The following is a 19,186-nucleotide window of genomic DNA, read 5'->3' as shown; positions in this document are numbered from 1 at the left end:
CTGTTAATTTTAGTTTTGAAATAACCAGAGACTGACTTTCTTTTTTTATTTTTTTTTTCAATGTTTATTGTCCTGTAGTGAAGTTGTGGTGAGAAACTGGCCGACCTACATATATTGTCACATGTATATTCAAACGTTTTTATATACGAGTTTTACTAGAACCTGTTATAAGATTGTAACTAGCAAAACTGAAAAAGAGTCAAATGTTCTTGAAAAAACAAGAAATGTAACAAGCATGTAGGACTGTTTGCCCTCTTGGTGACATTGGATACCAGCAAGATCTCGTTTTGTCATCAAATCAATCTGTCATTCTTGTGTTAGGCATTCACTGACAACATCTCTATTGTTTGTCTCAATCAGAGATCTGCATTGTGTCCCCACTCAGTCAGACAAAGTGTTTTCTGTTGATACTTGGGATTTCTAAGCATTTAGGGTGACTTAACCACGAAAAGCATGCAATGTGACTAGTATGCAACAGGACAAGTGCAACAGAGGCTAAGAAAACTTCAGTGATCGATATTGGGATCGAGTCGTTTCATGCAAACATACAAGTGAAGTTGGATTTCTCTGACATAAACAAGGGTTAATAGCATAGTTGCCTTCAGAATCATTTAGTCATCATGCAAATGCAGCAGTCGTTAAACACTGAGGTCTCATTTTACAACTAAGCAAACATTTGTTAGGGGTGTAAGAAAAACTGGTATCAACCAAAAAAATCATTTGCCCATTTAAAAGATGCTAGGCTAGGGCATCAAACTGAACCAAATCATTCCACTTTGAATTACTGTAAATCAAGTAATCAAGTTTCAAATTAAATTGACTTTTATTTGATAGGTACTTTATAGACGAGAAAATAGAAATATATTTGTTAACCACGTCCGTTAGCTAGCGAATTAAGCCCATTTTCTTGTGAAAGTCTATATATATGTATATGAGCAATATGCATTTTTAACAGAACATAGCTATGTGGATAGCAGTGGATTATTTAAACTTTTGAGGTGAAATGGAAAAGTTGCCAAGCCACCTTATAATAAATATTGAGCAAACAGTCCAAAAAAACATTATTATTATAACAAGGTATGCAACTGAGTACTTAAAAGGTAGCTACAGTTGCCCCGAGACAATTAACAGGCAGTTACAGTTGCCCTGAGACAATTACATGCAGGCTGACAAATCCTGAACTTGTGCACACTTGCCATGATGTAAGTACTATGCTCAACAGCATTTTGTTTGCAGGTTTGATGTCAACTGTTAGTGGCGGTGTTAATTTTGTTTATTGAGAACTTGCCAAAACAGATGGATTGTCAAGCGTTGGACATGGAGATCAGGTGTTTGTGACTTCTTTCTTGGGAGTATGTAAAGAGTAAAGTTAATGTGACTCCTCTTGCTCAACCTTGACTGAACCTACATAATAGCACCACTAAAGCTGCATGCATGATCATGTCTGGGCTGAGTTAAACCATAGTATTGTTTGCTAAGCAACCAGAGTGCCCATTGAATGTCTGTAAACCTCTACCAGTTACGCGAATCATGTAATTGTCACTTACTGGTTGTGATAGAATATTACAGTAAAGTTATATGTTATTGTCTGAAATCAGGGAGCATATTTTTGTTGTGTTAAAATCACAATTTTTGTCCCGCTCTCTGCCTATTTTTCATTACCTGAGAAGTAATGGGAATTAATTTGATCCACCAGTAATTTGATCAAAGTAATTAGATCTAATGGGTTACCTGTCTATAAAGCAGTACTGTACCTCTCAAATAGTGTGGAGCTGGGGGAGTGTAAGGAAATGGGCTTTTTTTTTTGCTGTGTCGTGTAATTGAAAATCTGAGTGGTGTGGTGACACATTGTAAACGTCTATGCAATTAACATTAGTTCAAAATTAATTGGAATGTTTTTTTTTTTGTTTTAATGTTAAATAGCATACCATTTTTTATTCGTGCAATTTTCCTAATTTTAGTGATCAGATGCACCTTTGTTCTGTTTGCATGTTCTCTCCGGCTTCCTTCCACACTCCAAAAACTGGGTGTGTGAATGGTTGTGTTCTCTTTGTGTGCCCTGCATTTAGCAGGCAACCAGTTCAGGGTGTCCCCCACCTACTGCCCCAAATCAGCAGGGGTAGGCACCAGCAAGCCTGCGACCCTTGTAAGGATAAGCGGCCATAGACAATGGATGGATTCTTAAAAGCAGTGCTTCTCAATTAGTTTTGCAAAGCCCCCCCCTATGAAAGAGAAAACATTTTGCAGCCCTCCACCCCCACCGACCATAAATAAGATTATCTCTAAAATGTGTATATTTTTTTAACATTAAAAAACTTTCACCAACTGATAACTACTTTTTTTTACAGCATTTATACAGGATACAGGTTTGTCAAACCAGAAAAAAACAAGTGCATCAAAGTGCCAGAGGTAAACCCGCACTTGATTGAATCTGCCACTAGGTGTCAGCCTAGTGAAGATTAACTCACATGACAAACACTTGGAAGTCAAGTAAACGTACCGTAACAATCAAGTTATCTGAAGTTTATTAGTCAAGAGTGCTTAAGTATAAACAGGGTAACTCAGAAACGTTTAAAAGCACAGTACCTACATTTTGAATGGGGAAACATTACAGAAGTGCTGAATATATGAACCATATTACTAATTGGAATGCAATAGACCCACCAATAGAAAAAGTTCACGCAACTACACAAACTACAAAAATATAATCAGCTGCCAACATGAAAAAGGTGTGTAAAAAAAAGACACTAAATTTAAAGATGAAACTGTTACAATACATGCAAAGATTATCATTGAAGCTATATGAACAGTATTGTTTCGCTTTCCATCTTCAGTCCCTTGCCTTCTTCAATTCTTCAATTCTTTTGTCCTGTAAGAACAAATGAAAAACAGTCATTTTTCAAGGTTAGTTTTTTTTTTTTTTTGGCCGTGCGTGTTTTAAATCTCTAATGAGCACAGTTTCTCTTGGTGAATTAGAACTGTTGACGAACATCTGAGACCTAGAAATAGTGTGCTGCTCAGGATATTCAGTTTACGTGAAGAAATGTTGATCAAAAAATAATCATTCAGTTAAAATGTGTAGTTTGGTCTTGTAATTTTTTTAATAATCGTTTTTCAAAAAGAAAAATGTTTATTTGGTAAAGACTTTTCAGTAGGATATCTGAATACCAAAATACTAAATGGCAGCAGGCCTGATATGGAAATTTTTGAGAGGGGTTGTTTTTACAACAATGCAGTGTTAAGCCTCTAGTACTCTTTTATCAAACGTGTACTGCCCAGTGTCTTGGTGTCCCGACGGCAATGTACAAGAGCTTATCTTAGATGCTGGATCAAGCCGCGTAACAGTGCTGATAAACGTCAAAATTGGACACCCATGTACCTTATCCTTAAGTTTCTTGTCGAGAGCAGCCAATCGCGCATCACGGTTGTCTTTGTTTGCCTCCATCTTCTGATTGAGCTTCTCTTGTGTGGTCTTGCTAAAGTTGCAACATTCGTCCAAGGCCCTCTGGAGGACCTCTCTTTCGTGCTCTCGTTTCTCAGCCAGCTGCTTCAGCACTTCAGCCTCGTGGCTCTGACGAAGACAAAGTCAGCGTTTCGCCTTGATTTATCTAATCCTACCTTGATCTATCTAATCACGTGGCTTCTGATCTTACCTTGTATCTTTCTTCAGCAGCCAGCATCTTCTGAGTAAGTTTCTCCTGTGTGGTCTTGCTGAAGTTACAGCCTTCATCCATGGCCCTCTGGAGGACTTCCTTCTCACGCTCTCTTTTCTCTGCCAGAGTTTTCAGCACTTCGGCTTCATGGATCTTGTCAAAAAGATGGTTTTTTTTCTTTCACTTGTTCAGAAGTTGATTACTAGGTTAACTTGGAACATAAAAGATACCCTGTGTCTTTCTTGCGCAGCCATCATTTTTTGAGTCAGCTTCTCCAGCGTATTCTTGCTGAAGTTGCAGCACTCGTCTATAGCCCTCCGGATCACTTCCTTCTCATGCTCTCGTTTTTCCGCCAGGGTTTTCAGCAACTCGGCCTCGTGATTCTTAGAAAATGGCACACAGTACTATTGAGTATGCGAGGAAAGTACCATATTTTTCGGACTTAATTATTCAAAAAAAAAAAAAAAGATTATGTCAAGAACAATTCCAGAGGAAGTCATTGGGATAATATGAAATAAGAATATGAAATAAGATAAATGGAATTCTGCATACCGTTTTATTACTCTACAATCATGATTGTTGATACAATAATGGATGGGATATTTATTTAAAAGTAGAAATGCATCAAGATTATTAAGATTTATAAGTCTAAAAGCGGTTGAAAAAGTAAACCATAATAAATACTTATTAAAAAGCTTACCAATTACACAATTTTTGGAATATTCGCTTTGAAAAGCGAGTTCTAGCTCAGTTGTTTACTTTTGATGGTGTCATGTGATTATTTAAACAAAATGGAGCGCATTGGTTGTTTTCAAATTGTCATACAATTGAAGCATAATGAAACACACTTCTTGTCTCAAATAGTTTGTAGCCTTAAAGAAGAATGTTGTCAGACAAATATTTACAAAGACTGTCACAATTCTTCAACTCTTCCATAATGTATGTAGCACTGTAATGGAGACAAGTTGAAATAATGCGAAAATTACTGTTTGTAGCACTTCTTTCTACGTTATTCCTTCTTTTAACCTTTAGTTTCATTTTTAATTAACATACTTTAAAAATGCTGTACATTGTTTGTCTTTGAAGAAATCTATGTAAAGAAACATTTTCTTAACATGTTCTGTCATCTAAATTTAAAACATATATTTAGAACAACTAAGAAGCTGTAAATAACTGACTAATCATCAAATGTAGTCAAATGTCCTTTCAGTGCAACAAACAACTCATGTTGAAGATACCTTGCGTCTCTCATCAGCAGCCTCCAGCTTCTTCATAATCTCATCCAGTGAGGTTTCTTTTTTTGTGACAGGTGACAGGGGAAATTGCACTTTTGCATCAGGAGAAGTAGGTCTCAGGATGAGCTCAAATGCATGACCCGATGCACGCTTGTTCAGCTCCTTAACTTGAATGTCTGCAAGACAACATACATTGGGAGCTGACAGCTTGAGTTATGGCAAAATCAACACAAAGGTGGCTGAATACTTGAAATAATGGACTCCCTTTAACTGGACACATTGACCTCTACTAGAAAAAAATATATATATAACAGCTGGGGAAATTAAATTAATGTTTCTCTTGATTGAACAATTAAATTAACGACAATACTTATGTAAGGCAGATGAAGACAGCGGGGCCATTGTTTCTTACTGAACAACTGTCTGTAATTAAGGAGTTAACATGGCTTTTGGCTATCATTCAGGGTCACTGCTTTGTGAGCTCGGTCAAAAGAAAACAATCTACTCAGCTGTGCCAAAGCAGTGGGCTTGTGTGCTTCCAATCAAAAGAAAACTGCAAAGCCTTGTTCCCAAAGAGTATGGTTTTCTATGGTAACTTATCTCATGTCAACATCACCAACAGATCAACAAGTAACTCGTTGCAAAAAAACATGCCAAACAAATTACATAAAAAGGACCCCAGGGGACACATCAAAGATTTACACTTTGCACAACTAAGTTAGAGGGTAAACATTTAAATTTCAAGTCTACCGTATGTTTCAACACATAATATATGTAATGCAATTCTTTTAAGTGTCGTCACATGTTATCAATTTAGCCATTATATTGCACTCACCTACAATTTCCGCCATTTCAGCCAAGAGGTTGCCTAATCGGAACCACTAGTGGAAAGAATAAAAATATTTAAATCAAAACAAGTCATCATTTTACGAACAATGTTTATGTCTCCATTGTCTTACACGGACGCAGCAGTCGGGAAAATGCGCTCCGAAAACACTCACTGCCCTCGCGTTTCGAACAATTATAAACGTGCAAATGCAGGGAGACGTCTCAAATCAAGTGGTCGAAACATAGTTCACCCCTTCACCGACGCCCCAACTTGAAAGTAGGTTTGAGATAACGAGTGCTTGCAAAATAATACTGGCAATTAAAAAAAAAAATCAAGCGATATAATACGAAGCAAGACGCATTTTTACAAACACGTGTGAGCAATATTGGACTTAATGATTGAAATTCAGAAAAGTTAGGCCAATATTTAGTAAGACAAGCAAATGAAGTTTTGTGTTCCAGGTGTGAGGGTTGGTTGATTGTCGCCATGTTGAGTACTCCGCAGCCATGTCCACGGTCCATGCCGTTACCTGAATTTGACTTCGTTTTCAAAGTCTGCTGAACTTTGCCAAGACACGCTTGAAGCTTCTCAACACAATAAGCGAGCAGTCTAACAATCGCAGTAAGCGGTCACATAAAGTATTTCCTCACCCACCCGTGTTAGAAGTGCTCGAAAGGAATTCTGCTTAGAAGTTATTGTCTGTTCTCGGCGCGCCAAATGAGCAGCCTCGCGCACAAAATCGGATCCGTGACGCCTTCGCAACTCCTGTCGTTGATTGGCCTAAATTCACCAATCAGGGGAGCTGTGACGCTACAAGAACCAACGATGTCGTCACAGGAAACGCCTCACTTCTGAACTTTTAAATACAAAATAAACGCTTAACTGTTTTCACAGGCCTGACATCACCAGTTGAAACAAAACTGTGTTTGAAAGATGATGGTAAAGATCTTGATTGGGAGAACAATATTGTATTGATTTTACTTCACTTTTGCATGCTAATTATTAACTAAATGTATTATTAGCTGAGTTTTGCATGGTCCCTCGTTCGTGTATATTTATGTCCAAAACAGTTATTAGTAAAGATGACGGTAGCTGGCATTTAACGTTTATTTACAACCTAAATTTAATAAAGTAATTCTCTGTAGATTTTAAATATATCTTATTGTCCAATCAAATTTCACTTAATATACTCAACTTTAAGGTAATGAACATGAGCCATACGACTATTTCTGTGACTAATAAAATATCAAATTCATCTTTACAGGGTCAAGGTAAAGAGTCCTGGCCCTCGAGGACATGATTTTTCAACCCTGTGATAGTTATGTCAAAACAAGCCCAGTTTGACGACAAAACAGGTCTGTAGCAATCTGCACTCGTGCATCCATGTGTCTAATCAGATTCTCTGGTGAGTGAGAAAATCTATTTTATTCCATTATAATACTTGGTCACATTTATTAAAAAAAAAACAACAACATTATTCTGTTGATGTTTGTAGTTTGTTGTGTGTGTTATATTTTGTGAAGAACTGATGGTTTCAATAAATAATGTATGAAATTCCAAAGCCACTGCTTCAGGCCGCTACTATTCACTCTATCTTGGTTTGTATTACAAGAGTACTACACTCACTGTACCTTCACTAAGTTGCCCAATCGTTTTGGTTGGTGTCTCTGTAAAAGATTCATACCATGATGTAAGTCATGAACATGCTCGTCAGATAAATGTTTTACACGCAAAAATGATACATCAAATCTCAACCAAATTTCTGTTTTTCATAAATAACTGTCAAAACGTTTTATCCATAAAATGTATGTAGAAGAAAAATGCAGTGTAGGTTAGTAAAGGAACTTATGTGGATACATTAGTTTAGTCTATAGTTGATTTGGTAACTGATTTATTTTTCATTAAATTATTTTTTACGTACAATTAATACCAATTAAAATCACATTTTGTGATTTGCTGTCGATTTAAATTGATGTCACGTGTGCCCAGGCTCAGGTAACAACCAATCATGGCTCGGTTTGCACATGACCAAAACCCAGAAAACAGGTGAGCCGTGATTGGTCTTCACCTGAGCACGTGATGATATTTTTTTAATTAAAGTTTTCCCCTTTTTTCCATATTGTTAATTTCCACTTTTTCTTTTATTCCGAGTGTTTCCCCCACGTTGTCTGTATAACACGTCTCGAGGGGGGTTTTACTTTGACGCCTTCAATTTTCAGGCCAGTAGGTGGCGATATTTTACTCATCATCCGTGTTGCCTTCAGAAACAATAAGCGACATTCACCCTGGTTTGTCTTCAGAAAGCTGTACACGGAAGGCGGTGAGAATTTACTTCATCTCGACATTTGGACGCCATCATGGGAGCCTGTTTGGCACTGTGTTCCTTAGCCAGCTGTGTAAGTATTTTGTCTAAATGTCTTGGTTTTTCTTGATATTTTTTTTTAACTCGATCGCGGCTTCAGAACAACACAAGCTGTTTGATACGCCAGACATACGACTAACTTTTAAGTAATTGGTGTGAGCACCGAGTCATATCTTCCATGTAGCGAGTTTGGCAACATAGTTAATGTGGGATATTCTATGAAAACATAAAAATACGCATAGGACTTCAGGTCCTATTTTTCCAGGAAGTTAGCCTAGCAAGCTAGCTGTCGTCGCTCATATACGTTTAAGATTAATATTTCATTTTTAAGCGTTTATAATGTTTTGACCATTACGTTATTAGAGTTTGAACCTACACGGTTAAAACGTGCTATCGTTTTATTGAACGGTCGTTTTATTGAACGGCGTTAATAACTGAGAAATGTTTGCGAAACGCCCTTCTGACCTGTAAACATCAGGTGGTGATCTTAGTGGTTGTATGATGACGTATTTGTTAGTCACTGTCAAATGACTCGCCATCACAGTAATTTCTCAAACGGGTGAGTTCAACTGCCTCCCAGTTTAACTGGCCCTGGAATCCAGATGTGGGTCGATTGTTGACATGTTTGTGTTTCCTGAATGCAGATTCGTCACAAGCCTCGTGGAAATTGTAGAATTGCCTAACTTCTGTTCATTAACAAACACATAAAACAACGTGCGAATTCGTTAACCACCACCCTACTCGGTGGTGCGGGGTTCATTACACTTAAGTAATACCTAAACAAGTGTACCGGCGAGGGCTCATGTTAATCTGGTGTTCAGTTTGTATATATCCATGTTAACTGGATCATTGGAACCAATTTGACAGGGTCGCGATCGTCTTGTATTCACGTCAGTTTAAATTCATACCTTACACCACCCCAAACTCTGATGTGCCGAATTCAATGCTAAGATATTAATGTTTGCAGCTGTTCCCTCGCTGATGCGCCTGCATATGCCTCCGCGTCATTGGTCCAAGTCCCGTTTATGAAACTTGTTCTTTTTTATTTTACTACATGTGTTTAGAAACTCCTGCAGACAATAATGAGTTGAAAAAGAGCCGCTTTGTTTCACGTGATTATTGATGCGCAGTTAGGGCCTAAATGTGCTGTTCAAATATTTTCATGTGGATCGTGATGAATATGCAGTCAGGAAACACATGTCAACAATGACCCACATGTGGATTCAGGGAGCCAGTTGAACTGTACGCCCTTTTTAATTATCAGTGTCTGCTCATATCACAGTACTAATGCAATTGTGTCAATACAAACATTACTCTATTTTGGTTGACGTATGAACTCGAGTGTCATTGAATCTGTAAGTGTTGTCACTCACCTGCCATCTTCTGCTATCTTGCAGGCTTCCTGTCTGTGTGGTTCGGCTCCATGTCTGCTGTGTGGCTGCTGTCCTTCCTCCAACAACTCCACTGTTACACGGCTGGTTTTCAGCTTCTTTTTGCTGTTGGGCACCTTCGTGTCAGCCATAATGATCCTTCCTGGAATGGAAACCCAACTGCGCAAAGTGAGTTCTGTTGTTGCAACACATTTATTGTGGCTTCCAAGTAATAATTCTGGCCAGATTTGGCTATCTTGCACATTGAGTGTATTTTTTTTTTTGTCCAGATTCCAGGATTTTGCCAGGGAGGAAGTACTATACCTGGCTTTGAAAACCAGGTCAACTGTGATGTCATCGTGGGCTACAAATCTGTGTATCGCATTTGCTTTGCCATGACCTGCTTCTTCTTTCTCTTTTTCATCATCATGATTCGCGTAAAGAGCAGCAAAGACCCGCGTGCTCCTATTCAAAACGGGTAAATGTTGCAGATGTATTCCACTCATGAAAATTGACTAAATACTCAATGACAGCCATTTTCAGTCATCAGAACCCCCGTTGTGCCAAACATAACAGCATTTTGACCATTTTCCCCCCACTACCCACGCAATATTGTGTTATTATTTATACTTCAAATGTACCCAAGGAACTAATAGTAATATATCTTCTTTCACAAGAGTAAAAACAGGCTTTATTCTAACAATGTCAACAATCAATAGCTAAATGTAATCTGAAAGGAAAAAAAGCTTTTTGTGTAAACAAAAATGTCAACCATAACACTGAATTTGATCATGAGCATTTTGCTTTTTTTGACGCCTCTAACCTCTAATAAGTGGTGTCTCTCTATAAAGCAACTAAAACAACTTTCAACTTTTAATAATTTATTTAGTGATAAACATTAAGAGCTCTGTACATTACTTACCAGAATGGCATATAGGCGGTTAGTAGCCGTTCACATGACAACCTCGTCGTATTCCCAGGATTGTTGTTGTACTTTGATGCCTTTATGACATACTTAAGTCAGTTCACCATCAAAACATGAACTCTGAAGGATACTGTTTGTTTCATTCGAGTGTATGATTCAGATCGCCCAATTGAAAGGCTTTTTGATTACTGACACAAAACATGACTGTAATCCCTCCTAATACTGCAAACATTTTGTAAAAAGAGGTGATTTTAATTCTATGCTTTGGTCACCCTCATATATTATTTACCAGTGTGAAATGGCATTGAGTTTCTCACCTGATTCCTAATATATACAAGGCTAGCTGTCAATTGAGACTCAAAATTGTAATAAATCCGGTTTGAAATGACCAAAGGTGACATTTTGACTGCTAATTGATTAAAATTTTCACAAAAGTAAATAATGTGCTTGGTTCTAAGTAGTCTTCATTTTTTTCATTGGTTTGCACTCAGCAATTAAGTTAGCTGTGTTGCCCTGTGTGCCAAGTTTTTGCTATGTCTTGGATGTATTTCTTTAAATTATTTACTTTATTTATTTTAGTTTATTATTAATATTTGTAAGTACCTAGCCTTGAAGCCTTGTTTATGTACTGCTTGTTTAAAAGAAGGGCAAGAAATACACATGTTTGCCCAAACATGATGAATAATCGTGATTAATGATGGTGATTTCAATATTGACCATAATTGTCCACTCCTACATACCTCTATAACTTTCAGTGGGGGGAAGGGGGGAATGACACAACTCTGTTAAAGCACCTAATGATTAGTTGTTTTCAACGTTTATTGAGTGAATTGTGCATGTCATGGGCAAAAGGTGAATTTGTATAATTGTCTATGATTTATCTTTTATTTCTCTAATTGACCAATTGTGTTTTTTAACTGTCTTTTTTTTCTTTTCAGTTTCTGGTTCTTTAAATTTCTGATCCTAGTTGGGATTACTGTAGGAGCCTTTTTCATCTCAGATCCGGTATTCAATACTGGTGGGAACAAAATTCATTCCTTTACAGTCTACTTTCAAGAGGCTGATATGTTTATGAAAAGTTATTTGTTATGGTATCAGCTTTGTCTGTTTTGCTCCACAGTGTGGTACTATTTTGGACTAGTGGGTTCGCTCATATTCATTATCATTCAACTCATTCTCCTCATCGACTTTGCCCACTCCTGGAATAAAGCGTGGGTGGAAAATGCTGAAAATAATGACAACAAGTGCTGGTATGCAGGTATAACAACATTTCATTTCTTCCGTAAATGAATCAAGGGCTGTAAATGTTCTATAAACATTGACCCACTTTCTTCATGTGATTCACTTCCAGGTCTGCTGAGTTTCACTTTCCTGAACTACGCCCTGGCTTTCACTGCTATCGTGTTGTTTTATGTTTATTACACTCAACCAGATGACTGCACTGAGCACAAGGTTGTTATCAGCCTCAACCTTATCTTCTGTGTCATCGTCTCAATTGTCTCCATCCTGCCCAAAGTTCAGGTAACTAACTTCTTAAAACATCATTATCCGTTCATTAACTCATCACTTAGTTGTCGTTGTTATAGACAGGCGGCTGTGACATCACACTTCCTCCGCTAATTCCATTGTTCTTAAATTTTCCTTTGTTCATACAGTTTTAGAGCAAAATTGACAAACTTCAGGCCTTGAGGGCTGGTATCCTGCATGTTTTCCAAGTTTCTCCCTCTGTGAAGAAATGATCCTAGTCTTTTGAATCAGGTGTGTTTAAGAGAGAAGAATTGGAAAAAGGCAGGATGTTATCCCTCGAGGACTGGAGTTTGACACCTATGGCTTTGAGGGAAAACAAGTGTATGTTCGCCTGTTACAGAGTATAACATTAACGGGGCCTTCAAATTGCCCTGTTGTTGTACATCAAGAGGTACAGTTCTAATGTCATGTTTCTATCTTGATTGCAGGAAGCCCAACCTTACTCTGGCTTGCTGCAGGCTTCTCTCATCTCTGTCTACACTATGTATGTCACTTGGTCCGCACTGACCAACAATCCAAGTGAGTCTTGCAGCGTCTGATTTACAGTTTCATAGTCATTTGTTTCATTGTCATTCTCATTGTGCTAAGTTCAGTTTAGTGGATTTCTGACTGTATCCCCACCCCCACACTTATATGTGATGGTCTTATATAGAAATCTATCAATTATTCAGCAGGATGAAGTGTGAAGTTCCTTAAAGCAGATGTGATCGATGAGGGATTCAAGCAATTGAATATATTTTTCAAAAATAGCATTGGAAAGGACATGTTACAAGAAAACAGATCTACTCATCATTACATGTGCGTTTCAAAGCTCAGTATTAAAATACAATATGTACAATTTAGAATGTTTTTAAGGAATAAATTAAATTATTGTAAATTTAGAAAACTTGCAAATAAATGTGTTTTACGACCACCAGTACGTTTCAAATATAATCGCAGGTCTAGGAATCATTAAATTATATCACATGGGAGTGGCACTCCTCCGGCGGTTGACATGTTTTGTTTTAGCTACATACAGCCGGACGAGGAGTTTGTATTGTTGCATTTACCGCAATGCCCCTCAAGCTCTCACGGGCGCGTGCCAAAAAATTACACATACTGTACTTCATTTAGGAGGCCTAAAATAAAATGAAAAAAATAGAAATAAAATAAGCCAGATTTGTCTGTATTTCCCCGAGGCATAAAGCATGGATTTTGCTAGTATTATAATAGAGTAAAATATTGTCAATGAAGAACTACACATTGCAAGTAAGGCCACAAAATTAAAACCTTTGAACAAAATGTTTTCAAAAAGGCTGTTTGCAAAACTTAACAAAATTTCACCTGTATAACATTGTTATCTTGTCTATAATTAATTTGATAACAAAAAAAATGTGCATGTAGATTTAATAACTTTAAAAGTGCATGGTTTCACTTGCTGTCAACTGAAATTGACCTTAAGCTCAAGGCACAGTGAATGACAAATCACAGCTCAGCTTTTGAATGTCACATAACCAAACCCAGAAAACAGGTAAACGGTGATTGGTCATTACCTTATTTGCCCTTGATGGCAAGAAGAAATTATTTTTTTGGTGGCACTTTTTTCCTGCCGAATGTGCTACCATATACACCTGAGTATTTTTTTTTTCCTCCACGCTGTGAGAGATTTGGACCTTTGAACAATTCTGCAGATATGTGCGATAGCTCTCTCCAGGTTTGCCACAATCCACTAATCCATTGTGTCTGTGTGTTTGTGTGTGGGCTGATGTTGTAGATCGCAAGTGTAACCCCAGCCTTTTGAGTATAGTGTCCAATGTCAGCACCCCCGCACCTTCTGCTGACCAAACACCAGGCCAGTTGCAGTGGTGGGATGCTCAAAGCGTTGTTGGCTTGCTCATCTTCCTCTTCTGCACCCTCTATGCCAGGTGAGTTTGGCATCCCCACATTTACTAGACTTTGTTACATTGGATCCCTCTTATTCTTTCTTGTGTCACAGTATTCGTTCATCCAATAACACTCAAGTCAACAAGTTGCTGCAAACGGAGGAGGGCGGAGCAGAGACTGGCGTCGGAGCCGTCGGAGAGGACGGCGTGCACAGGGCCGTGGACAACGAGGAGGATGGCGTGACTTACAGCTACTCGGCCTTCCACTTTCACCTGGCTCTGGCATCGCTGTACATCATGATGACTCTCACCAACTGGTACCTGTAAGTATGACATGTCAAAAGATGGTCTTTCATAGTATGGGTGTGTACAAGGCAACGGAATTCAGCTAAACAGGCTAGAAATAGTTCATGATAATAAGTGACATCCCCCACCCCGCCATGCACACACACCAGAAAAAAGCCCTATTGTCCTCCACAGACAAAATACATGATTTTGTCAATAAGTAATAACTGGACTTCAAAAGCTGTCCACCAGAGGGAGCACAAGAAGCTTGTTTAGAAGAGGCAGTAGGACTTCAGATAAAGGCCCCTTCAACGTCGTGCTTTATGTAATGGCAATGTTTATGCATGAATTTGTCACTCAACTTTGCTTTTGCCTCTCACAGACCCGACACCAGCACCCAAGCCATGCAGAGCACCATGCCAGCCTTGTGGGTGAAGGTGTGCTCCAGCTGGCTGGGTCTCAGCCTCTATCTGTGGACCCTGGTCGCCCCACTCATCTTCCCTGACAGAGATTTCAGCTGAGCAGCAGGTCTTTTCTTTTCAGTTGGTTTAATTCTTTAAGGCTGGTTTTAGCGATTTAAAGGGCAGAATGCCACAGACGGGGTGGAAATAATATAGAAAATGCATGAGATGTTTTTTTGTTTTTTTTTTGCCTTTGCCGTTCAACTTGTTTGAGGAATCTGTGTGATCATCACTACATATAATAATAGGCCAGGTTAATGGGGGCTTAAGCCATACAGACTCACCTTTTGATAGGTTTCTTCCTGCCACCAGTTATGGCGTGACTATGTGAGCTGTTATCTTTTGCTGAACTTTAGTTACCAGACTATCACAGGGGCTCAGAGATGAGGCACTTTCGCAATACCGTGAACGTTTCGTTCTCAGATGTCATGCTGAAGACCAGAAACCCCAGACGTCCCGTTCTGGTTCCCCCTCCCTTCTGATTATGTCGAGGACTATTTCAGTGCTGGGGGCGATGTGGGGAAACCTCTTTCGGAGCCCCAGTGAGAGAGGAGTGCAAAAAAGAGATAAGAATAAAACGGCACGCCCCACAGATCGTGACTAGGGTTCCCTTTTGCATCTCCACTGTACACACAGTTACGTCATCGCACAGGCAGAGAACCAACAAATCGGCCGTTTAATCTCATCTTTCTGCTCTGGTCAAGGTCATATACCCCCGATGCAACGCCTTCTCCGTGTCTGACTGTGTCTGGCCCTGTTCAGCCACGCTCAACCATCTGTACTTGCATAGCAGCAGGCAGGGAAACGTATTGATCTTTGGCAGCATGCCGTCCTCATGCGATGTTCACAACGCTCCCTGTGTTCACGCATATGTCCTCATTTCCGGAGAATTCAGAATTCTCACTGCGATGTGCAAAACAATCAAATCAGTTGAAAAACCTGCCCTTGCAGTGATGTCTATTCCTGGTGGTTTAAAGTCATTGTTTTCTTTATATTGTGGTTAGCTACATACATTTCACTATGAATTATGTGCCCCCCCCCCCCCCCAAAAAGGTGAATATTTACGTAGAAAAGTTTATTCCATCAATTGTCTCGCCCAATCAAGAACACTTTGAAAAAACAGCTACATGTAATCCTTTTTGCCTGAATTTTGGTGGATGAGCATTTCCAAAGTATTGTACTTTTAGAATAATCACCTGACTTAAGTGCATTATCAAATCACATTTTTTTTTTTATATAGGATAGAAAATTTGGAAAAATGCTGTAAGTGCCTTGTTCTCATTTCATTAAGAATTGTTAATACTGATGTGTACTTGTCGTGCCATTCACACGGTAAGAGGTCAGCTATTACATATAAAAAAGCTTTTGCATTGTATGTACCTTGATTTTTTTTGTATTACTGTATTATGAATAAAACACTCTGACTCACTCTTTTGTGGAGGTGTAGCTTTCATTTCATAAGAACAGTGTTGAGATGCAGCTTTTGTTTACGTCCTGTTCTGTTCAACCAGTGATTCCCCCATGGGTGCAACTGATTGTACTAAAAGTCTCCTTATCTATGCTGTCAAGGTGTTGCACGTGAATTTGTTTTTAGATTTACATTGAGGTCATGTACAAAGTTGGGGTGCAGGATGTGGGTTACATGTGACTTGCCCACTATTTAATTGCAGAAAACGGATTATGTTCAGTGCGTACAATGTATATTCACTGGACAGTTGTTTATTATTCCCCCCCCCCCGACTACATTTCCCCATTATTCCAATTGCTAATCCGCTCAGCTCTGCCTCACGAAGTACTGTAGACTGTACGACAGTGCTCTCAGCCTTCGCAGTGTTATTTCCTTCTCGCCTGGCTGCGAGGAAGGTTCCTGTTGGTTCTGGCTGCTAGAATAGTGGCCCAGTGCACTTGGCAATGTCTGGAGTTGCACATGACACACTGTGTTCTGCAGGCTGACTTCCCAGCAACTCTCAGCAGCAGCACCACCCGCTGCTCAACCTAATCCACATATGTCCTGAGTAGTGGCACTGTCACACTGCGTAACTAATTTCCTCCTCTTCGGAGAAGACAACTGAGAGATGGCAGCGCACAATTGGGTTAAATAATGCAGCAACACCAAATTAACTACTTGTATCAGTAATTCTGCCGTTGCCAAGATGGTGCAGATTTGACTTGCCCTAAGAGAGAGGTTTTAATTCACTTTATTGCAGCGGTCTAGATCAGTGGTTCTCAAATGGGGGTACGGGTACCCCTGGGGGCACTTGAAGGAGTCCAGGGGGTACTCGAGAGTTTAAATGAACAAACGCGTGGAAAAAAATCTTTAAAAATAATTATTGAATTAAATGTTTCAGGAAAATATCAAGTTCATAAAGCAAACTTAATGTTCAGTCGGTTATTCAACATCATTATTTTTAAAAGTTGGATTCTCCCTCATACTAGAAGCTTTCGACCCAATTTGTCACGTTCCGCCTGTTTTTACCTATCAAGTTAAAGATTTGTTGTTGTGAACAGATTTCTACTATGATCCGAAAAGAGGACACTTTAGGTTGAATACTTTTCTATAGACAAATATTTATTCATAATTTCATTTTAGGAAAAGGTCTGACACTTTGTTGATTATTTTTGTGGACAAGTATTTATTAATAATTCAGTTAAGTTTTTTTTGTGTGTGAACAGATTTCTACTGTAATGCCAAAAGAGGACGCTTTATGTTTAATATTTTTCTGTGGACAAATATTTATAATTACAGTATTTATCTATGAGAACAGATCCGATACTTTGTGGATTATTTTTGTGGATAAATATTGATTAACAATTAAGTCATTTATTTTTGATAATGGATCTCTTCTATAATCCAAAAGAGGACACTTTGTGTTGATTGTTTTTTTGTGGACCAATACAAATTAAGTTTGAAAGGTTCTAAAGTTTAATAAACACAGATGGCATCTTGTAAGTTTTTTTTTTTTTTTTAACTCAAAAATGCTTTGCACTTTTTAAGGGGTACTTGGTTGAAAACATATGTTATAGGGGGAACCACTGGTCGAGAGCAGCGGTTTTCATTCTCAACCTTTTTTTTGATGAAATATCCTGTGAACTATTTTTTCAGCCAACTACCCCATTAAAGCAATTTTGCATGCTGTGCCATCCATGTGTGTATTATTAAACTCTGGAGCTATAGTCTTGTAGTATCTCTAGGCATATTTTTTCAGCAACTCCAGAAGACTGATCATGTAACATGTTTTATTTCTGCATTGTCTGTTGGAAAATCGTCACTAATATTTTGCAAAGGAGTCACTAAAACACAATTTAGCAAAAATATGCTCCATGTTCCAGTTCGTTTGCTCTTAATTCGAAAAGGAAAATGCATTGCTGCTGGCATTAAAACGCATTCAATTTAGATTCTGGTACCTACAGAAATCCTATTGAAATCTCACGTACCCCCGGCAGTGAGGGCAGCCGGTCTATAACTTGCCCTACAAAGAAGAATTTAAAGTCTTGTATTTTTTTGTTTTCCTTGACCTCATTCAGCTTTGTAATAATCAAGTACAGTATAGCATTTTTCCAAATGAGCTGTTGTCTGCAGCACTTCATCCCCGCCATGACCTTGCAATGGCTGACTGGAAGCAGGAACAATCAATGTTTTTCAGACTGGAAATCCTGTCTTGTCCCCTTTCAACAGTGCACTTCATTCACGCTGGCATGTTACACGGCTCTGGGACCCTGGGTCAGACGCTCCGTCGACTCTGGTGCAGTCATCACGGAAACGCAGATGTTGTAGTAAACAAACCAGTAACATCACCCCAGGAGACGAAAACAAAACATTTAAATCACATTATATCTGCTCCGTGAGACTAACAAAACTCCACTCACTTATGCCTTCACTTCTCATTTTGTAATCAAATCAGAATGAGTTTTTAGCGCTTCAATAATTCTTTGCACTGTTTGAAATGTAAGAGCCGGCGAGCGCAGCCAAGAGCATCCAGGATGAATTAGCTCCGTGTCGTAAATTACAATTTTATTTCCACTGATATGGCCACATCTACAAACGTGAGCTCAGTCATTCTCCCAGGAAAGATTGAAGTCATTTGCTTTGGCCGTTGACTCCGCTGTCATAAATCCCACCTTCATTTCCTCTGTTATCATCTGATGCAATTTGTCGCTGTAATGCGAGATCAGAAGCTGCAATGTGCTGATTAGGAACCACTTAGTGTAGCTCTGCAAGCGCGCTTGGTTAAGTATCATGGGATTTTTACTCAGACATCCACTTTCTGCTGGGGTTTACCCTGACCTCAATCTTCGCTCATTATATCACGCCGAAAATGTCAGGCGCTACTGCTCCTGCTTGGGATTTTAAAATAGTTCTGCTATGTAGAAAAGGGCATCCCTGACCCGATTGGCAGTACAGGTGCATATGAGGCGCCATCCACAATGTTTACATTTGATAAGCGTCTGCAGAGGTGCGTCTAGGACGTTATTTTTTGGGAGGGGGTGAGGGGGTTAAAACGTCCTTAAAGTTAATCCAAGCACTCTGCAAAATTGAGAAATCGTGATGTTTTGTTTATTTTTTTTTAGCAGGCCTGAAAAGTGTTAAAACCATATTGAGCTTGGTACTGAAGTTAAAAAAATATTAATAAAACACCAAAACAAAATGGTGTGAGCCAAGATAATCTCTAACCTCTT

The 19,186-nt window shown here is 38.8% G+C and overlaps 2 protein-coding genes across 10 annotated transcripts; one reads left to right on the top strand and one right to left on the bottom strand.

The window, feature by feature from the left end:
- Positions 1–2,508: 2,508 nt before the first annotated feature.
- LOC148426681 (stathmin-1-A-like) lies at positions 2,509–10,454 on the bottom strand. 8 transcript variants are annotated; one of them, XM_088410118.1, is made up of 8 exons: positions 10,372–10,454; positions 9,453–9,612; positions 5,724–5,769; positions 4,892–5,064; positions 3,884–4,036; positions 3,654–3,806; positions 3,380–3,571; positions 2,509–2,869 (listed from the first exon to the last, which is right to left on the bottom strand). In XM_088410118.1, the coding sequence occupies exons 3-8, from the start codon at positions 5,737–5,739 to the stop codon at positions 2,831–2,833; spliced, it is 726 nt and encodes a 241-aa protein (XP_088266244.1). In that variant the 5' UTR covers positions 5,740–5,769; positions 9,453–9,612; positions 10,372–10,454; the 3' UTR covers positions 2,509–2,830. The 8 variants fall into 8 exon arrangements, with proteins under 8 accessions (XP_088266244.1, XP_088266242.1, XP_088266245.1 ...); XM_088410116.1 differs by having other exon boundaries at positions 9,453–9,629; positions 10,372–10,450; XM_088410119.1 differs by lacking the exon at positions 10,372–10,454 and adding an exon at positions 7,349–7,384 and having other exon boundaries at positions 9,453–10,353.
- Positions 7,970–15,937, top strand: LOC148426680 (serine incorporator 1-like). Of its 2 annotated transcripts, XM_088410112.1 has the most exons (10): positions 7,970–8,113; positions 9,477–9,638; positions 9,740–9,927; positions 11,313–11,392; positions 11,495–11,632; positions 11,726–11,895; positions 12,330–12,420; positions 13,655–13,805; positions 13,877–14,086; positions 14,431–15,937. In XM_088410112.1, exons 1-10 carry the CDS (start codon positions 8,075–8,077, stop codon positions 14,567–14,569), a joined length of 1,368 nt encoding a protein of 455 aa, XP_088266238.1. In that variant the 5' UTR covers positions 7,970–8,074; the 3' UTR covers positions 14,570–15,937. The 2 variants fall into 2 exon arrangements, with proteins under 2 accessions (XP_088266238.1, XP_088266237.1); XM_088410111.1 differs by lacking the exon at positions 7,970–8,113 and having other exon boundaries at positions 9,396–9,638.
- Positions 15,938–19,186: the final 3,249 nt, after the last annotated feature.

The sequence above is a fragment of the Hippichthys cyanospilos genome, chromosome 3 (assembly GCF_059441005.1).
Source record: "Hippichthys cyanospilos isolate Australia breed blue-spotted pipefish chromosome 3, RoL_Hcya_1.0, whole genome shotgun sequence".
Lineage (NCBI taxonomy): Eukaryota > Metazoa > Chordata > Actinopteri > Syngnathiformes > Syngnathidae > Hippichthys > Hippichthys cyanospilos.
The sequence above is the reverse complement of the archived record's forward strand: the minus strand, read 5'-3'. Positions and strand labels throughout refer to the sequence as shown.

What these genes read in the sequence shown, in the direction of transcription:
- LOC148426681 (XM_088410118.1), bottom strand. An exon ending in CTGCGCAAGAAAGACACAGG is followed by an intron (nt 3,807 to 3,883) that starts GTATCTTTTATG and finishes CTTTTTGACAAG; the next exon opens with ATCCATGAAGCCGAAGTGCT. An exon ending in CTGCTGAAGAAAGATACAAG is followed by an intron (nt 3,572 to 3,653) that starts GTAAGATCAGAA and finishes TGTCTTCGTCAG; the next exon opens with AGCCACGAGGCTGAAGTGCT.
- LOC148426680 (XM_088410111.1), top strand. Translation starts at nt 9,411, where the DNA reads ATGAACTCGAGTGTCATTGAATCTGTAAGTGTTGTCACTCACCTGCCA. An exon ending in CGTGCTCCTATTCAAAACGG is followed by an intron (nt 9,928 to 11,312) that starts GTAAATGTTGCA and finishes TTTTCTTTTCAG; the next exon opens with TTTCTGGTTCTTTAAATTTC. An exon ending in CCATCCTGCCCAAAGTTCAG is followed by an intron (nt 11,896 to 12,329) that starts GTAACTAACTTC and finishes TCTTGATTGCAG; the next exon opens with GAAGCCCAACCTTACTCTGG.